Raw genomic sequence first — 16,207 nt, forward strand, 5'->3', positions numbered from 1 at the left:
AAAGTTGTTCTTCCCCGTGTTGAGGTGGGACTTCTTGTGGTTTAGTTTATGCTCATTGCAGCACTGAAAAGAGTCTGGCGCTCACGCTGGAGATATTTATGTGGATTGGAGAGATCTCCACTTGTTGGAAAATATACAAAGTTTAAAATTTTTATTTTCTAACTGTAGTCACATTCGTTCGCCTTTGCCCTGGGGGAAGGGAACTGAAGTTTCTTTCCAAAGCATTGTTCCACCAGGTGAGGCCTGATGAGTTCAGCATCTCAGCAGGCTGAGAGCAGCACGAGAGATATCCGAGAGATAACGCCCATCAAGGGCCATTGGCGAGCCATCAGCATACATCAATGAACACATACTCCAGACCTGCCCCCTGGAGACACCTGGCCCGGAAAAGGCTGATAAAGAAATCCGGGAGTGAAGACCTAATTAATATCAGAGGCGAAGAAACGCGTATCCGTCAGGAAACCAAACACTAAGAACTGCGCAACTCGGGACCACTGAACATTAAACCGATGGATTTCTACGGGGTTTGGACTGTATGAAGTTTGAGAAAAATCCAGTAGTTTGAGAAAAATCATGGAGCGTGGTCCCCTGCGGCTGAAGGGCAGCAGGGGCGCCCTGGGGGCCAGCAAGAGGACGGTGAAAGACAAGGCCCAGATCCTGGAGCAGATTATAAGCAACAAGAAGCAGCAACAGGAGAAGTGTGGACTGGACAAACAGATCTGGGCACAGGTGGCCTTTGAGAAGATGCAGGAGAAGCAGCAAGTGGAGTGGGTCCTGAAAAAAACATCCCAAACTCACAAGCAGTGCGTGGAGGAGCTCAACAGGCACTTGGATGTTCTGACTGAGCACTAGGACATTCCCAAAGTCAGCTGGACTAAATGACTGGGCTGGTTGTCACGGCTCTGGAGTTGTTTTGTTTGTATCGAGCAGGATTGCCTTGTACATCTGTCCTCCATACTGTCAAATATAACTTCTGAGCTTTTATGACTTCTATTACTTTCTACTGTCTCATTTTATGGTCTTTTTTTTAAAAAAAACAAACATTCAATACTCTCAGTCTTCTCTGGACTAACCAAGCCCAGCTCCTGTGGTCTGTCCTCATCAGAGACATGCTCCAGACACCAAATCATCTTTGGGGCCTCCTCTGGACTCTCTGCAGTAGCTCCTTGTCCCAGGACTGGACACAGCACCCCAGATGTGCCTCACTATGGCTGAGCAGAGGGGCAGATTCACTCCCTGCCCTGATGGCCACGCTCTTCCCAATGCCCCCAGGGTCCCATTGTGCCCCCCAGTCCCAGGACACTCTGCTGGCTCGGGGACAGTTTGTCATCCACCAGGACCCCCAGGCCCTTCTCTGCAGAGCTGCTCTCCAGTGGGTCATCCCCAGCCTGTGCTGGCACTTGGGGTTGTTCCTCCGCGGGTGAAGGACCCTACACTTGCCCTTGTTGAACCTCCTCAGGTTTCTCTCCACCTAGCTCTCACTCAGCCCCTCAAGGTCCCTCTGAATGGCAGCGCAGCCTTCAGGTGAATCAGCCACTGCCTCCGGCCTGAATCATCATGAAACAAGATCAGGATCCAGTCCATCTCTCCAGCAGATCGTTGCTACACAGACTGAACAAGGCTGGATGAAGTACTGATCCCTGGGGACAGTGGTGCCTGACCACAGGTGGCCTCTGCTGTGCTTACCCCTGAGTTCTGCATTCAGCCAGGCCCTCCCCCCTAGTCCATTTATCCCACATTTCCCGTGTCTACCTATGAAGATGTCACAGGAGACTCTCCATAGCTTTGCTTAAGTCATCCCGGTGCCAAACACTGCCCAATGCACCCACACGGATATGGGGAGGGGGGGAGGCTTTGGGGGCCTCTCCCAAACTCCCTTTCCAGCCCCATGGAGGTGACAGCAAACCAGAGGAAACCTGGGAGAACCTCAGAGCCTCATAAACCCCAGCCAGAGCTTCCTCTCAGCCAGAAGACAAAATCCCAGATTTGGCAGGCTTGAAGTGACCTCTGGAGATGATCCAGTCCAACCCCTGGTGGATTTGAGATCTGGGGGGTACAGGTCCAGGGTGCTCTGATCCCCAGCCAGCACCAGGTACTGTGAATGATCATCCACAGGGAAACTGAGGCACAGAGCCCCACAGCCACCCCCAAAGAGCTCAGAGCCAAATGCTGCATCCACAGACACCCCTGCCTGAAACAGAGCACCCACAGCATCCAAGCAAACTAGACTGTGTTGTATTTACACTCATGGACAGGGAAGAAGGAACAGGGAAAAGGGCAGTGCTGGAGAAGCAGGTGGCTGTGGTCTTTCCCAGAGGATCCATGGGAGCTGCTGCACTTCCTCAGGGTTGGTGGCTGCAATTCCTGCTTCCCCTGAGAGTGAGGGATCATCCTCAGGCAAAAGCTCTGTGGCAAACCCAGCCTGGCCACGCACCAGCTCTGCAGGGACGGCCCAGGTCTGTCCAGGGGTAACACGTGCAGCCACTTGCGTGCTCCACACATAATGTCAATGTTATCCAGGAGGAAAAACCTGAGGAAAAGGCTGGCAAGAGGCAGCCTCGCTCCTCTCTGTACTGGAGGGAGGGGTTGCATCAGTTTGGGAGGTTCAGATGCTACTGGTACCACCACAGGATGGCAGCTGGCACAGAGCACACACTGCTTTGGCTGGAGCAGACTGGAAAAACCAAACACTTGGAAGGATCCCCCCACCAGCACATGGGCAAAACTGCCACAAGCAGGGCAGGAAAACAGACCTTGGAAGGAAGGAGCTGCTGTGATCACTGGCTGGGCCCTGCAGCTCTGCTCCCTGACACCAAGGGAAAAGCTTCCAAAGCGTGGGACGGCCAGCAGTGGGACAGAGGCTGCTGCTTGCCCCACGGGACACATCTGTGTTTCTCTGCTTGTGAGAGTCAGAGTCCGATGGCCACAGCCCTGCTCCTGGTGTTCTCAGGAATCCCCTGGGCATGGAAACGGCTGTGGCTGTGCCCCAGGAGCCTCTGTCTGCCTTGTGCTGCATCCCTGAGCCCCAGGTCCTCCCAACAGAGCCTTCAGGGTGCTCTTTCTGGACTGGTACTGAGCTGGCATTTGGCTTTTCCTACACCTCCCTGCCTGTGTGTGTGAGTGTGTGCACCCCCAGAGCCTTCCAGGTGCCTTTTAGGGTGCTTGAGGCCTCTGAGCATGTTCACTGTACCCCAAAATCCTTCTTCTGCTGTCCCTTACACCCCAGAGTCTTCCCCAGGCCTTCCAGCACCTCAGGGTATTCTGTGAGTCTCAGTGAGCCCAGAGCCCCCCAAGCACCTCTCCCTGCTCCCTGGGTCTTTCCATAGGTGTTTCTGAGCCCCCACCTGGGCACCCTGGCACCCTCCTTGTGACTTTCCCTGTGCTCCAGTTCCCTCTGTCTGGCTTGCAGAGCATCTCCTGGGGATCTGGCCCCACCTCTCATCCCACAGGGAGGGAGGAGGCAGAGGAGGGCAGCTGGGTGGGCTCCCCAAGCTCTCCCCAACACCAGCATGGCCCACGCGGGAGGAGAGGACCCCACTGTCACCTGGATGCAGGGACAGGTCCAGAAGCAGAGTTGTGGGGACCTGAGCTTTGTGCACAACCCTGATGAGAGTGACTCGTGTAAGGCAGAAGGCAGGGAGAGAGGAGAGAAGGGAGAGGAGAAAGGGGAGAGGAAAGAAGGGAGAGAGGAGAGCAGGCACAGGCAGCGCTGAGGGACACACACCTTGCTGGGAAGGCAGCCGGGGTTATCCAGGGGTGCTGAAGCAGGAGGCTGGAGCAGAGGTGTCTCTGGCTCCCTCCCTGCGGAGAGAGGCACAAGGCAGCAAGTGGAACCTCCTGGAAGGTCCTGCCCTGCCCAAGTCACTTCGAGCCACAAAATAACTTCCCTTTGCCAGCATCACTGCTCAACCCCCTTGGTGCTTCTCCAACAGCATCAACAGAGGGTGGGGAGAGGGGTCTGGGGTATTGGAACTACAGAATCAACTTTTCAGCATCTGAGAGCAAACACCTCCCGGGGAGCAGACGGCAGCCTGGCTGCCAGGATCCCCCAGCCCCCGGGATTACAGGCAGGGGGAACAGAGTCCAGTGGCTGCTCAGGGACTGCGGCCACAAGTCCTGGGTGGTCTGCAGGACTCAGAGCCGCAGGGAAGGACAAGGCTGCCCGGCAGAGCCTGGCCACTGACGCCGTGCAAACTGCCAGGCAGGAGGCAAGTCCAAGGTCTTGGCGCTGGAGCAGCGGGGCAGGACGGTCCCTTTTCCTTTGGGAAGCTGGTTGAGAACACATCAGCTGAGCTGTGGCTGTCGGACAGGCAGGGAGGGAGAGGAGGAACACCAACTGACTGCCAGAGGTGCGAGGAGCCCCCGTGTCCAGGTGCCAGTTCGTGTGCGCTGCCGGAGTCACCCTCGCACCGCTGCAGGGGCTGGGAGGAGGAAGGCTGGGAGGAAGGGGAGGAGCACCAGGCAGCCTGGCTGTAGTTCGAGCTGCTCAGACCCCTTCACAACTTCTGGATCTTCTCCGCAATAACGATGGGGTTTTCCTTGCGGATCTTCTCAGCAGCTTCTGCCTTGTAGTCGTAGGGGCAGGCGTGCATGTCAGAGTACCGGTGAATGGCACAGAACAGGTTCCCACAGCGGCAGTCGAAGCCTGAGGGGAGGAAGAGCAGGGACAAAGCCACATCAGGCCCCATCCACCCAGGCAGGAAGGCAGCAGGGCCTGGCTCCTTCCTGTCACACCAGGAAATGCCACCGATGCAGAGAAAGGGGCAGGGCAGGGGGAGGTTTGCTGTCTCCCATGGGCCAAAGGGACTCTTCATTTGGGGAAGACCACGGGTGGCTCTTTGCTTTCCTCTGGCTCAGGAGCTCTGCATGCTTTGGGCAGCCCCAGCTGTCACATGGTGGGAAATGTTCCCAGAGCAGCTGCTGTCCATGTTCCCCAGGGACAAGGGACATGCCACGCACTGCAGAGTGCCAGATTGCTAATCCAGACCACGCTCCCCAGGGAGCTCGAGCTGGAGCTGAGCCCTCCAAGCCAGTCCAGCTTCCCAGGGTCACACAGCAGCAACTGGACTGACCAGCAGCAAGCAGCAGAGCTGTCACCACGTTAGGATCATGTTTGAGCTACTTAGGCTTTAAAATTCCCAATTTAGTCACTTCACTGAGGGACAATGCTCAGAGTGCTACCATTAATGCAGCACGCTGGGAAAGCAAGGCAGGGGATGTGCTGCAGGACAGCAGGCAATCTTGCTGGCAGGGAATCATGCTCTGTCCCTTCATGTTCTTCTGACTACAGGCTGTAAAGCCTACAAACATCTTAGTCCAAGGTGCCAGTTTACTCTTGGTAAATGAGAAAACTCATTTTATCCTAAATGCCCTGAATTCACAGGAATTCTCTGTAAGTTGAATCCTAAAGATGAAAACTTCTCATAGTTTAAAGCTCTTAAGGAAACTCATCCAGGAAAACAATCCTCTCTGCAATCTGAAGGCTGGGCAGAGGGTACCCAGCCTAGCTCCAGGTTTATAAACCCACTCCTATTCTAGGACAGTGCCTGTGGATTTCCAGGCAAGCTCAGGTTCAAACTTCCCAGTCTAGATTTTGCCAAAGCTTCTTATATCCATGAAAACAGCCAGTCCCTGGCTGCTGGATACACCAAGCAGGCTACAGAAACAAGTGCTCTGCCAGAACAGCATGACCTGCACAGCTACAGAGTTAACTTTTTTCCAGGGAAGCACTAGATGCCAGAGATAATTTAGGGGAATGATGTTTTTATTAACAAACCACAGCCAAATTAATTGCTTCACTTTCTAGGAGCCATTCTCCCATTGATAGCAGTGCTCTGACACCATCCCAGCACTTCTCTCTCCAGCTTTAAAGGCTGCATGCTGAGAGCCATCCTGCTCTCAGGAAGCTAACAGTGGAAATCAGGCAGCATTAACAAATGGAATGAGTCTTGGAGAGGGATTTTCCATTTGGGTCTAGCTCAGTTCATGTCACTGTTATGAAAGCTTTACCACAGACCTGACCGGGAGTGGATTCTGATCCACAGTGAGCTCTGCTTTCCTCTACAGCAGCTTCTGCCAAGAAGCAGAAACAACCACGAGGTGCTGCCGCATCCAGTCCTGCTCCCAAGGGCTGCCAGGACCCTGGCAGTGAGTGGGGTGCTCCCCAGGCTGCTGCCTCAGTCAGTGGTGCTGCAGGTTGGAGCTCCCCTCCCTTCTCTCCTGCAGCACTACAGCTCCAGGATGGATTGGGGGGAACCTCCAGCCTCTGAGCCCCCAAACCCAGCAGCACCACAGCACTGTGCTCACAGGGCTCTCACTCTGGACTGCTTAGGGCACAGGGAAGTTCTCCCAGAGCCAGGCACTTACCAGTCAGCCCAATCTTCTTTCGGCAGGTGAAGCAGCGATTCTTCTTCGGTTTCGGTTTTTCCGAAGCCGTCTTGCTCTCAGCTGTGTTCTGGGATATCTCAAGCAGGGTACCTGAAACAGAGGCAAGAGTTTTGCTGCGCTTCTTGATAAATCAAACGTTCGTTTTATTACAGGAGCTGCCTGAGGCTCTAATAACTCTCTCTCTGTACCCTACCCCAGCAAAGTGTGAGATTTGTCTTGTTCCACAGAGATCTCCACCTCAGAGCTTTCTCTCTGTTTCAAATGCCTTAAATCCAAAGCTGGAGTGGCCACTGGACAGTGACTGGATAGTCACTACAGCTCAGCTGCTGTACAGCAACACAGCTGTCAGCTGAGCCCACAGTTAATCTTCGCAGGGAGGAAAAAAGTTAACCCCTTGTAAGTACTACTAATTATTTTTGCTGACTCTTATGTAACTGTTCCCCATATGTAGGTCTTAGAATGCTTTACACAGATATCTATCACTGCCTCTAATCTACCAAAGGGAAAACTGAGCTCTCAAAGCCAGATTGTTAAAGGTCACTGATGCTTAGCAGGATTTCCTCCAGTACCTTAGCAGGTTAGAGAAGTCAACAGGAGGGAGGAGCTCCAACTGCTCATTGGAGCACCTGCGGTGCAGGCTGCTCTGAGGAGACAAAACAGAGACAGCTTTGTGGAGCTGACCCAAAACAGCCTCCTAAAAACTACACAGGCAGATGAAAGGGGCAGGCTCTCCCAAGACTCTTTTTAATAGTCTCTCACCTGCCTGTTGTAAATTGTCTCCTGAGCTTGAAGGCAACGAATTACCAAACCCAAAATGCCCAGCCGTGTGTGGTGACTAGAGCCTGGCTTTTTAGCAACCAACAGCTCCTGGGTTTTTTTAGCTTTCAATGCAAGCAAGCTGTCAGCTGAGCAAAGGAGGGTGTCTGCATGCAGATCACCTGCTTATGGCATCAGCTGGAGGATGTGCCACACTGGGCAATGACTCTGCTGCTCCTCAGTCATGTCAGGGCACCCACTATGTAACATCCCCCCAGGGGACAGGTGTCCCCATCACACGGGGTGACAACAACAGGCGTCCACTACCCTCAGGCACTGTCACAAACGAGTCTCTTCTCTCCGAGCCTCCGATGGCTCTGTCTCCCTTCCTCCCCCTCGGGAGCTGGCAGGGGAGTGCCGCCAGCAGCCGCGTCAGGCTGTGGGACGCTCTGGGCTCGCTGCCATTCGCTGGGAGAGGCGTCATGGAAGATTATCCTCCTGCCAGCCACTCCAGGGCTGGCAGCCACTCAGCCCTCAGCCCACAGAGCAATCTCTATCGGCCTGCCCTCAAGCACAACATTTGCTCTCCTCCCTGTCACCAAAACAAGAGTTTCCTCCTCAGCTCTCAGGTGTGCCTTTACTGCTGGGAGGGGTCACACCCCAGCGTCAGCAGCTGTCCCTGCTGCTCCAATGGACTCCTGAGCTCAGTGTCACTCAGACTTGTGCAAAGCACAAACTAACCACCCTACCTGATGAGGAAGAAGCTGATGAGGCTTCATCTGTCTTGCTGAATTCCTCTGTCTCATTGCTGGTTTCCTCTCTGGATATGCTCATGGCCGTCATCTGATGGGTCACAGGAGTCTGAGCGCTGGGAGCATGTGCAGCAGACAAACAAAAAGAGAAAACACAAGTATTTTTATTTGATGGACAGTTATGTGGGAGAGACCTTCTGCCTGTAAAGTTTATTTCCTTATATTCAAAAGTAGGTCAGGAGCACAGCAGGTCAATTCCCCTTGAGATCTGGGATCAAAGTTCTCTATAGACATAAATGGAATGAAGCTGTGATGATCTCAGTTTCCTTTTCCACCCAATTATATCTCAAAGCCAAGGCAAGAGCCCATCCAAACAAGTCCAGGGGCAGAGAAACACAGTTATGAGTCAGGGCTGTAATGTGATGGCAGAGCTCCGTGCAGCTCTCTTCTCCTTCCCATCAAACAGGCCCAAGGTCTCTAATCCTGCTGTCACAGCTTTCAGCCTGGGTCATCAGCAGGTGCTTTCACTTAGAATCACGGGACATTCTGAGTTGATGATCCTCGTGATCCTTCCAAGTCCAACCCTTGGCCCTGCACAGGAAAACCCCAAAAATCCCACTGCTTGGGACTGAGCAGAAATCGAACAGTTGAACAGAGCCAGGGACAGACAAGGTGCACTGGCTCCAGGAGAACCAAGATGCCACTTAATTTACTACCAACCCTCTGGGATCTCAGTCCACAAATCAGACAGCAGCAGGGACATCTCAATTTTCCAAATAAACCAGAGTCACAATGAAGAGTTTGACCCAGCCTGTTTACAGACTGGCCATGTAAAGGATGACAGCCTGTCCCCTGTGTCCCAGAGATGGATTTTAGCAGAGTTTAGATCCCCTCTCCTCCAGACTCTGCCCCTACCTGGCTTTTGCATCCTCAGGTGTGGAATCTCCCTCCGCGCCCTGTCCTGCGATCACCTCGGAAACCATGGGGCTGCTGCTGGGACCACTGGGTGCTACGAGACAAGAACAGGCTTGGGCAAGTCTCTGGGAAGTATCAGCAAGTTCCTCAAGTGCTTCACAGCCAAGGAGAAAGCACAATGAGCACTTCTAGCAGGCTTTAAGCTCCTGTTCCCTACCAGAGCTGGGAGGGCATACCCTGCTGGGATCACTCCCATATCCCTGTTCCTACAGTCTCCTCTCCAAATTTGTGCATGGGGCTCTGTGGGACACCAGGGCTGTTTGCATCTTGAAGCCAATGGCACTTTGTAAGTTCTCCAAGGTGTAAGAACCAGATTCTGAAAAGAACTGGCTTCAACAGGCACGTGTGGGTTTCTGTCAGCTGAGGATCTAAGCTGGGATCTTAGGAAAACCCTTTGTCAGGAAAAGTCATGTTCCTGAGCATATTTTGTGTGGGTGACTCAAGGGAAGCCATGATTACCCTCAGGAATAAACTGTGGAAGAACTCTCAGAGGCATTTCTCACTCTGTACATGGGGCATCTGCATCAACCCTCAGCAAAAGAAATCCCTGCTCATGTTGCAGAGAGCATTCTTCTCCTGCTCCCATCCCAAGTGCAGGAAACAAACCTTGTAAGTCATAGCTTTTAGATATCACGTTGTTAAGATAAGACTATTATACAAATAGGCCAAATAAAATTTAATTGTGGGGCTTTGTCATGGTTCCCAGCAGCCAGCATCTAATCAGACAGCAGGAAATAGCTGAAAGCTGGGATCACCATCAGCATATGTGAAATTTTAGTTTACTGGAAGGTGCTGGCTGGGATGGGGCTTCACAAACTGGTGAGACTGGGAAGAAAACAAGTGCCCCTCCTGACAGGGCATGGAAGTGCCCAAGGGCGTGGGTCCTTGATTTAGAGCCTTGGGTATCCATGGAAAGAGAAAGATGATTTTTCTAGGAGGGGGGGTAAATCTGCTGGTGGCCAGGTACCAGCGCCACGCTCTGTGTCACAGCTGCTGAACACAGTTCGTATCCAGACACCCATTTAAAACAGATTTCCAAGAAAAAAATCCTCTACCTGGAGGGCTTATCCGGTCACTGCTCTGCTGCCTCTGCAGGAACTCCTTATAGCACACGGAGCACATGCCGTTGGTCCGGGGGCTGCCATAGAACCCGCAGCCCGTGGTACACAGCAGAGGCACCTGCGTCTGGTTCGTCTCCTGAGCCATCCTCGCTCCTCCCAGGCACCGAGCTACAACCAGGAATCAAAAATAAACCCGGGACAGCTGTGAGGGCCAGAGCGCTTGGGCATTGTGTGCTGCAGCTGATCAGGAAGGAGCACAAAGGATCCCAAGAGAGCCTGGTTCCTGCACGTGCACAACAATACGACCCCAGGCTCTCGAGCACTTGGGGCTCCTAAAATCTGTGTCCTGGGGCCCTAAGCCACCCAGAGCTTGGCAGCCAGGAGCTGCCCTGAGCCAGACTGGAAAGCCAACAGGAACTGGCTCCCGGTTCTTCCCTCCTGCACCACGAGGCTCCCGAAACTCCCGATGACACACGAGCACATCAGACCTGAACAATCCGCTCTCCACCGGTACAAAATGTGCCCCCACAGCACTGCTGATGCCCCCTGTGAACACCCACACCTCAAACGCCCAGTGCAGGCCCAGTCAGTCACATTTTGGTTTTCATTTTGAGCTTGGTTTAGTTTTTTTTAATTCTCAGGAAGATGACGCAAGCGATGCAAAAAGAACCCACTGACGCTCTGTTCTGACATACGTGGGTAAGGGGAATGTTAGCATGGTTTGGCTGGAAATAATGATAAGGTCTTCTTTCCAGCAGTAAGGTGTGATTCCAGAACACCTTCCCAAGAAAAACAGCTGATATGGTGAAACCTAATTTTAAATTTTATCTTAATAATTTCTCTCTGGATCACATGCAGTTACCTCCAACCCCGGAATTGACCCCTTTCAGCCACACACGGTGTAGCATTTACAGGGCCAAACCCACCGCAGTGCTCCAAATGAGAACCAGGAGGCACAAACAAAAACAACACACAATTCCAGTGTGTGTGGACAACGTGGCTGCAGCCAGAGCTCTGACACAGAACAAGGAGAGAGGATGTGTGCAGGACCACGGTGGGTGCGGGTGGCTCCAGCTCGGGCACAAAGCCACGGCGTTGGTACCAGGAGCTCCCAGCAGTGCTGTCTTTGTGGGATGCACGAAGTACCCACCACCTCTCAGCCAGCTCTGCCGCTTCCCTTCCTGCTCCTACAAAACTTGCTTCACCGAGGGAATAAACGAGACAAGCACGAAATCATTACCCTGCCAGGGGCGCTCCCGTGGGACGGAACCGGATCACCTGTGGTTTATCCCTCCTCGTCCTCAGCTGGGGGATGCGGGTTTCGGCTCCGCACCCGGGGGTGCCTCGCAGAGCTCAGACCAGCGCTCCCATCGCCACAGCGGGATCCTCCCGGCCCGAACCGGCCTCTCCTCGGGCACTCGCAGCCAGGGCAGCCCCGGTAGCGGCGGATCCCTCGGGGGTCCCGGCAGGCGCCCGCTGCCACACGGACAAACCTTCGGGAGCTGCTGTCGATCGAGCGTCCCTGCAGAGCGAAGGGGCCGCGGGCTCAGCGCTCCCCGAGCGCCGCACGGCCCAGCCGGCCGGACGGGCCGAGCCGCGGGCCCGCCGTGCCCGGGCGGCCCGGAGCGGCCGGGAGCCCCCCGCCCGGCCGGGGAGAGCCCCCCGCCCGCCGCCTCCCGTGGCCGGCCCCGGCCCGCCGCCCCCGCCCCCGCGGCCGGGCCCCGCGCCCCGCTCCCGGCCCGCGGCGCTAATCGAGGCCGAGGCTCCGCGGCCTGCGCGGAGCGGGAGCCCCGGGCAGGGCCCCGCGCACCGGGCCCCACTCACCGGCGGCGGAGGAGGGCGGGCGGCCCCGCGCCGGGCCGGGCCGGCCCCGGGAGGCTCAGGCGGGCGGCGGGCACGGAGCGCTGCCGGGAAACATGGCGGGCGCGGGCCCCGAGCGCCTCCCCCGGGGAGGGCCCGGGACGGGGGGGACGGGACGGGGGGGACGCGGGGCCTGGGACGGGCCGGGAGCGCTGCCGTGAGGCGGCCGGGGGGCTGTGACACCCCGGGACTGAGCGGGGGTGTAGGGGAGGGGCTGGCCGGTGGGTGTGCTCCGCAATAGGGGAGGGGGCAGGGACCCCCGGCTGTGGGAACAAGAGCGGAGGTGTGCTCCGGAATAGCGGAGAGGGCTGTGACACCTCCCGGCCGCGGCCGTAGGGGAGGGGGTGGGTGAGGTATAGGTGTGCTTCACAACAGAGGTGAGGGCTGTGATCCCCTGGTTACACGGACTGGGGTATAGGCGTGCCCGGACTGTAGGGCGGGGAGCTCTGACCCCCTTGGCTGTAGGGGTGAGCCTATAGATGTGCCCCAGCTATAGCCGAGGGGGCTGAGACCCTCATGTGAGTATATGGGGTGGGACACAGGCAGACTTCTCTGTTGAGAAAGGAATCTGGGAGCCCCCACTGCAGGAGCCGGGTCACAGTCAGACCTCAGGCTGTAGGAAGGGGGATGAGACCCTTCTCCCTCAGGCTATAGGGGCTGGGACACGGATATTGCATGAATGTAGACGCTGGACACTGTGGGGACTTCACCCGTAGGGCACAGGACTGGGGACATGGCTGTGACTGCTGGGGGAAAGGGTGGACAGCATTCTGCTCCCACCCCATCCTTAGGGCAGATGCAGCCAGCTCTACGCCAGCAGCAGAAGAGGGGCTGGGACCCCCAGCTCTGGGGTCTGGGGCCATACACCATCCATAGTATGGACGGGTGGGATGCTCCAGGGGCTTCCAGCTGGAAGAGGTTCCCAGCTACAAATTGTTCCTGCCGCTCTTCACCAAGCACTGGATGATGTGGAGGTTTATTAGTCAAAGCTTTGCTCAGGTGGCCTAGCTGGTCATGGGGCCAGTTCCCTTCTGAGCTCGTGTGCCCAGCCCTGCATCCAGGACTCCCCTCCGAACCCGTGTGTCCGTGCTGGGGTCCAGGACTCTCCTCCAAGCCCATGCCGGGGCTCCAATCCTCCCCACCGCCATCGCTCCATTGCCCGGGGCAGACCCCGCGGGAGAAAACACCCACTTCCAACTGTGCTGGGGCTGGGGAACACCGAGCAGCAAAACCCCCGGGAAGCCACGGCCAAGCTCTGCTCAGGAGTCTCCCCATCACCTCCCTGCCCAGGCGGAGTGCAAAGAGCTTTGCCCTGACCCCTGAGCTCCTGAGCCCTGAGCTCCTAAGCCCTGAGCTCTGGCGGGCTGGGCCGCGGGGTTCGGCTCGGTTTGGTTTGAGGAGAGGCGCGGGCCGCACTCCGCTCTCCTTGGGGCAGCGCAAATGCTTCTGCGGGGACAGGTTGGGACATTTCCCGTGGCACCCACCCCGGGCACCTTCGGGCCAGGGCCGCGCGGCCACCAGGTGGCACCAGGAACCCACGGACGTGGGCGCAGGTACCCGGGAAAGGTACCCAGGGAAGGGTGGGGGCACAGGGACGGTGGGGGCACAGGTACCCGCAGAAGGTGGGCACACAGGTTGCCATAGAGGTGAACACACAGGGGGATGGTGAATACACAGGTACCGTGGGAAGATGTGTGCACGGGGAGCCAGGGGGATGAGCATAGAGGAGCTGTGGAAGGTGAGGGCACAGGTAACTCATGCACCTGCAGCCTCCCAGGCATCCCACACCCACTGTCAGCCTCATGCTGCAGCCAGCCCTACAGAGGGGTTCCCTGGACCCTACTTTGTTAGTGAGGGTCGCTCTGCTGACAAGGCTCCCTTGGCTAGTGAGGGTCCCTTGGCTATTGCAGACCAGGGGTGCTGCGGCTGCCAGCTCCAGCCCAATGTGTGCCTGCCTCCTGGGGCTCCACCATGCCCCCTCTGGTGCTGCTGTCCTCCTCCCCTTCAGCTTTGGGGATCAGGGCACCTTTTGGGGGGACAAAGCCCCAGCAGCCCAGCTGGGCAGGTGGAGCACAGGGACTGCTCTGGGGCAGTTGCAAGGGGACGGGTGGTCCCTGACCTTGGGAGCCCTGAGATCCTGTCTGTGGCTGGGGACACCGTGCTGGGGAGGTGGGGGGCACGCGGAGCAGGGCAGGCTGGGCAGTGCGGTATTAATACGCATTTTCCCGTGATGCTCTGGCACAATTTTCAGAGCCAAAGCCGGAGGGAATTCCTGGCTGACACAGCCTGGGTTTGTCCCTTCCCTGCTCCACTCTCCCCTCACCCCCAGATCCACGGGCCCCCCCACTACTGTGAGTCCCACAGCACCAGGACATGTTGCTGGAGCATCATCTCCATCTGTCCTTGAGCCGTGGGAGAGGAGAGGGGAGCTGCCTCCATCCCTGCCGGCATCAGCCCTCTCCACAGCATCTTCTCCGCCTGGGTTATCTAATGGCTGTGGCAGAACCTTTAAATGTCACCCACTAAAGAGAGCACGACGGCGTCCGGGAAGGGAGGGGAGGCTGGGTGAGACAGGATGGGAGAAACAGGAGCAAAACAGTATCGATTTCCAGCCAATTATCACTGTTATCAAAGCAGAGCAATTAAAGGATGAGGCCACATCGCCAATACCCGGCTGCTCCTCCGAGGCGAGACGCGGGCTCACCAGCTCTGTCAAACACACACAAATAAACGTATCCAAGTGCCCTCGTTCCGTACATGTGTGTCCGTGTGTGCTCAGAGCACACGCGTGTGCTCACACACACGCAGGGGTCCTGAGCTCCGCGGCGTCTGCTGAGCTTGTTTTCCCCGTGGAGTTAATCTCCCCAGCCCGCTTCACTGCCTCGTTCTCCGTGCAGCCAAGATGTGCCTCCATCTGGCTCTCGCTGAGCCCGGAGAGGGTGGAGGGCGCTGGGGACGGCTGGCAAAGCACTGCCCGGGGCTCTCGCCCGACGAGGGGCTGGAGCTGAGGGAACTTTGCGCATTTCTCGTCCTCAGATCGTCTAAAATGTTTTCTCTCCGTGTGCCCATCCCTCCTTCTCCTTCCTCCTTCCTGCTGCCCCAAGGCTCCGACCCTGCTTCGCCACAGGGCTCTCCCGGGCTGCCAGCCGGGCACTCGCCCTCTGCGTGTTTTGGGCTTCTAACGCTCTTGCAAGATGGATGTCGAGGTCACACAGCTCCGAATGACACCCTCCCTGTCACCCGGTTTGTTCAGCTGGAGCAGAGGAGACTGAGGGGAGGCTCCTCGGGGGCTGCAGCTCCTCCTGAGGGGAGGCGGAGGGGCAGGGGCTGAGCTCTGCTCTGGGACAGGGACAGGAGCCCAGGAAGGGCTGGAGCTGTGCCAGGGCTGGGCTGGAGCTCAGGGAAAGGTTCTTCCCCCCGAGGGTGCTGGGGCACTGCCCAGGCTCCCCAGGGAATGGTCCCAGCCCCAAGGTGCCAGAGCTCCAGGAGGGTTTGGACAAGGCTCTCAGGGATGCTCAGGGTGGGATTGTTGGGTGTCTGGGCAGGGACAGGGGTTGGATCAATGATCCTGTGGATCCCTTCCAACTCAGGAATTTCCAGGATTTTATGATTCTATGATTCCATCACTGGTGAAATCACAGAATCATAAAATGGTGGGTGGTGTTTGGGAACACCAAAGATGCCAGCAGGGACCAGACCTCTGGCTCAAAATGTGGCCCAGAGCAGTAACAGGGGTTACACATGGGCAATATGCTGTGCCACAACACAGTGATCCAGTGGCCCTGGCACAGGGTGCCCAGAGCAGCTGTGGCTGCCCCTGGAACCCTGGCAGTGTCCAAGGCCAGGCTGGACAGGGCTTGGAGCAGCCTGGAGCAGTGGAAGTTGTCCCTGCACATGGCAGGGGTGGCACTGGATGGGCTCTGAGGTCCCTCCCAACCCAAGCCAGTCTGGGGTGATACAAACACCTGCAGTGTACAGCTTGAGACGTGGGAGTGTGGTTCCAGTACTGGGAGGGTCACACCCACGGCCAGGGTCAATCCCTGGTTGTGCAGACCCCAAAGCCTCCCCTCAGCCACCCTGGCAGCCTTGACCCCTAGGGCTGTGCTACCCACATCCAGTGGCACAGCTCGAGAGCAGCATCTCCAGCTGGCTCCCCAGGAAATGCTTCCCGAGCATCTGGGGAGGAAGGAAAACTGGGCTCTGGTCCTATTGCCCGGGAGGGAGTTTATATAGAAAACCACAGAGGGTGACAGTGGCAGAAGTCCTGCGCTCTTTGTCTGGCCTTCGCCACACTTCTCCGCAGCTCAGGAGCCCCATGCCCCTCTCACCACTGAGAATTGCTTCTTCCCTGGGGAATGAGCAGGACCTGAGCCCCAACACCGTGCCTGGTCACTGGTCACCCACACTTCCCAGTCC

At 56.8% G+C, this 16,207-nt stretch overlaps 2 protein-coding genes across 2 annotated transcripts; one reads left to right on the forward strand and one right to left on the reverse strand.

Moving 5' to 3' along the window:
* Positions 1 to 141: 141 nt before the first annotated feature.
* LOC136371834 (protein FAM32A-like) lies at positions 142 to 1,024 on the forward strand. The gene has a single exon (XM_066336133.1). The coding sequence runs from the start codon at positions 574 to 576 to the stop codon at positions 850 to 852; it is 279 nt and encodes a 92-aa protein (XP_066192230.1). The 5' UTR covers positions 142 to 573; the 3' UTR covers positions 853 to 1,024.
* A 1,189-nt stretch (positions 1,025 to 2,213) lies between these two features.
* Positions 2,214 to 11,898, reverse strand: LOC136371831 (AN1-type zinc finger protein 5-like). Its single transcript, XM_066336129.1, has 7 exons — positions 11,756 to 11,898; positions 11,172 to 11,453; positions 9,926 to 10,099; positions 8,811 to 8,904; positions 7,893 to 8,011; positions 6,367 to 6,477; positions 2,214 to 4,645 (listed from the first exon to the last, which is right to left on the reverse strand). Exons 3-7 carry the CDS (start codon positions 10,074 to 10,076, stop codon positions 4,497 to 4,499), a joined length of 624 nt encoding a protein of 207 aa, XP_066192226.1. The 5' UTR covers positions 10,077 to 10,099; positions 11,172 to 11,453; positions 11,756 to 11,898; the 3' UTR covers positions 2,214 to 4,496.
* Between the last annotated feature and the right edge of the window lie 4,309 nt (positions 11,899 to 16,207).

This window comes from Sylvia atricapilla, chromosome 26 (assembly GCF_009819655.1).
Source record: "Sylvia atricapilla isolate bSylAtr1 chromosome 26, bSylAtr1.pri, whole genome shotgun sequence".
Lineage (NCBI taxonomy): Eukaryota > Metazoa > Chordata > Aves > Passeriformes > Sylviidae > Sylvia > Sylvia atricapilla.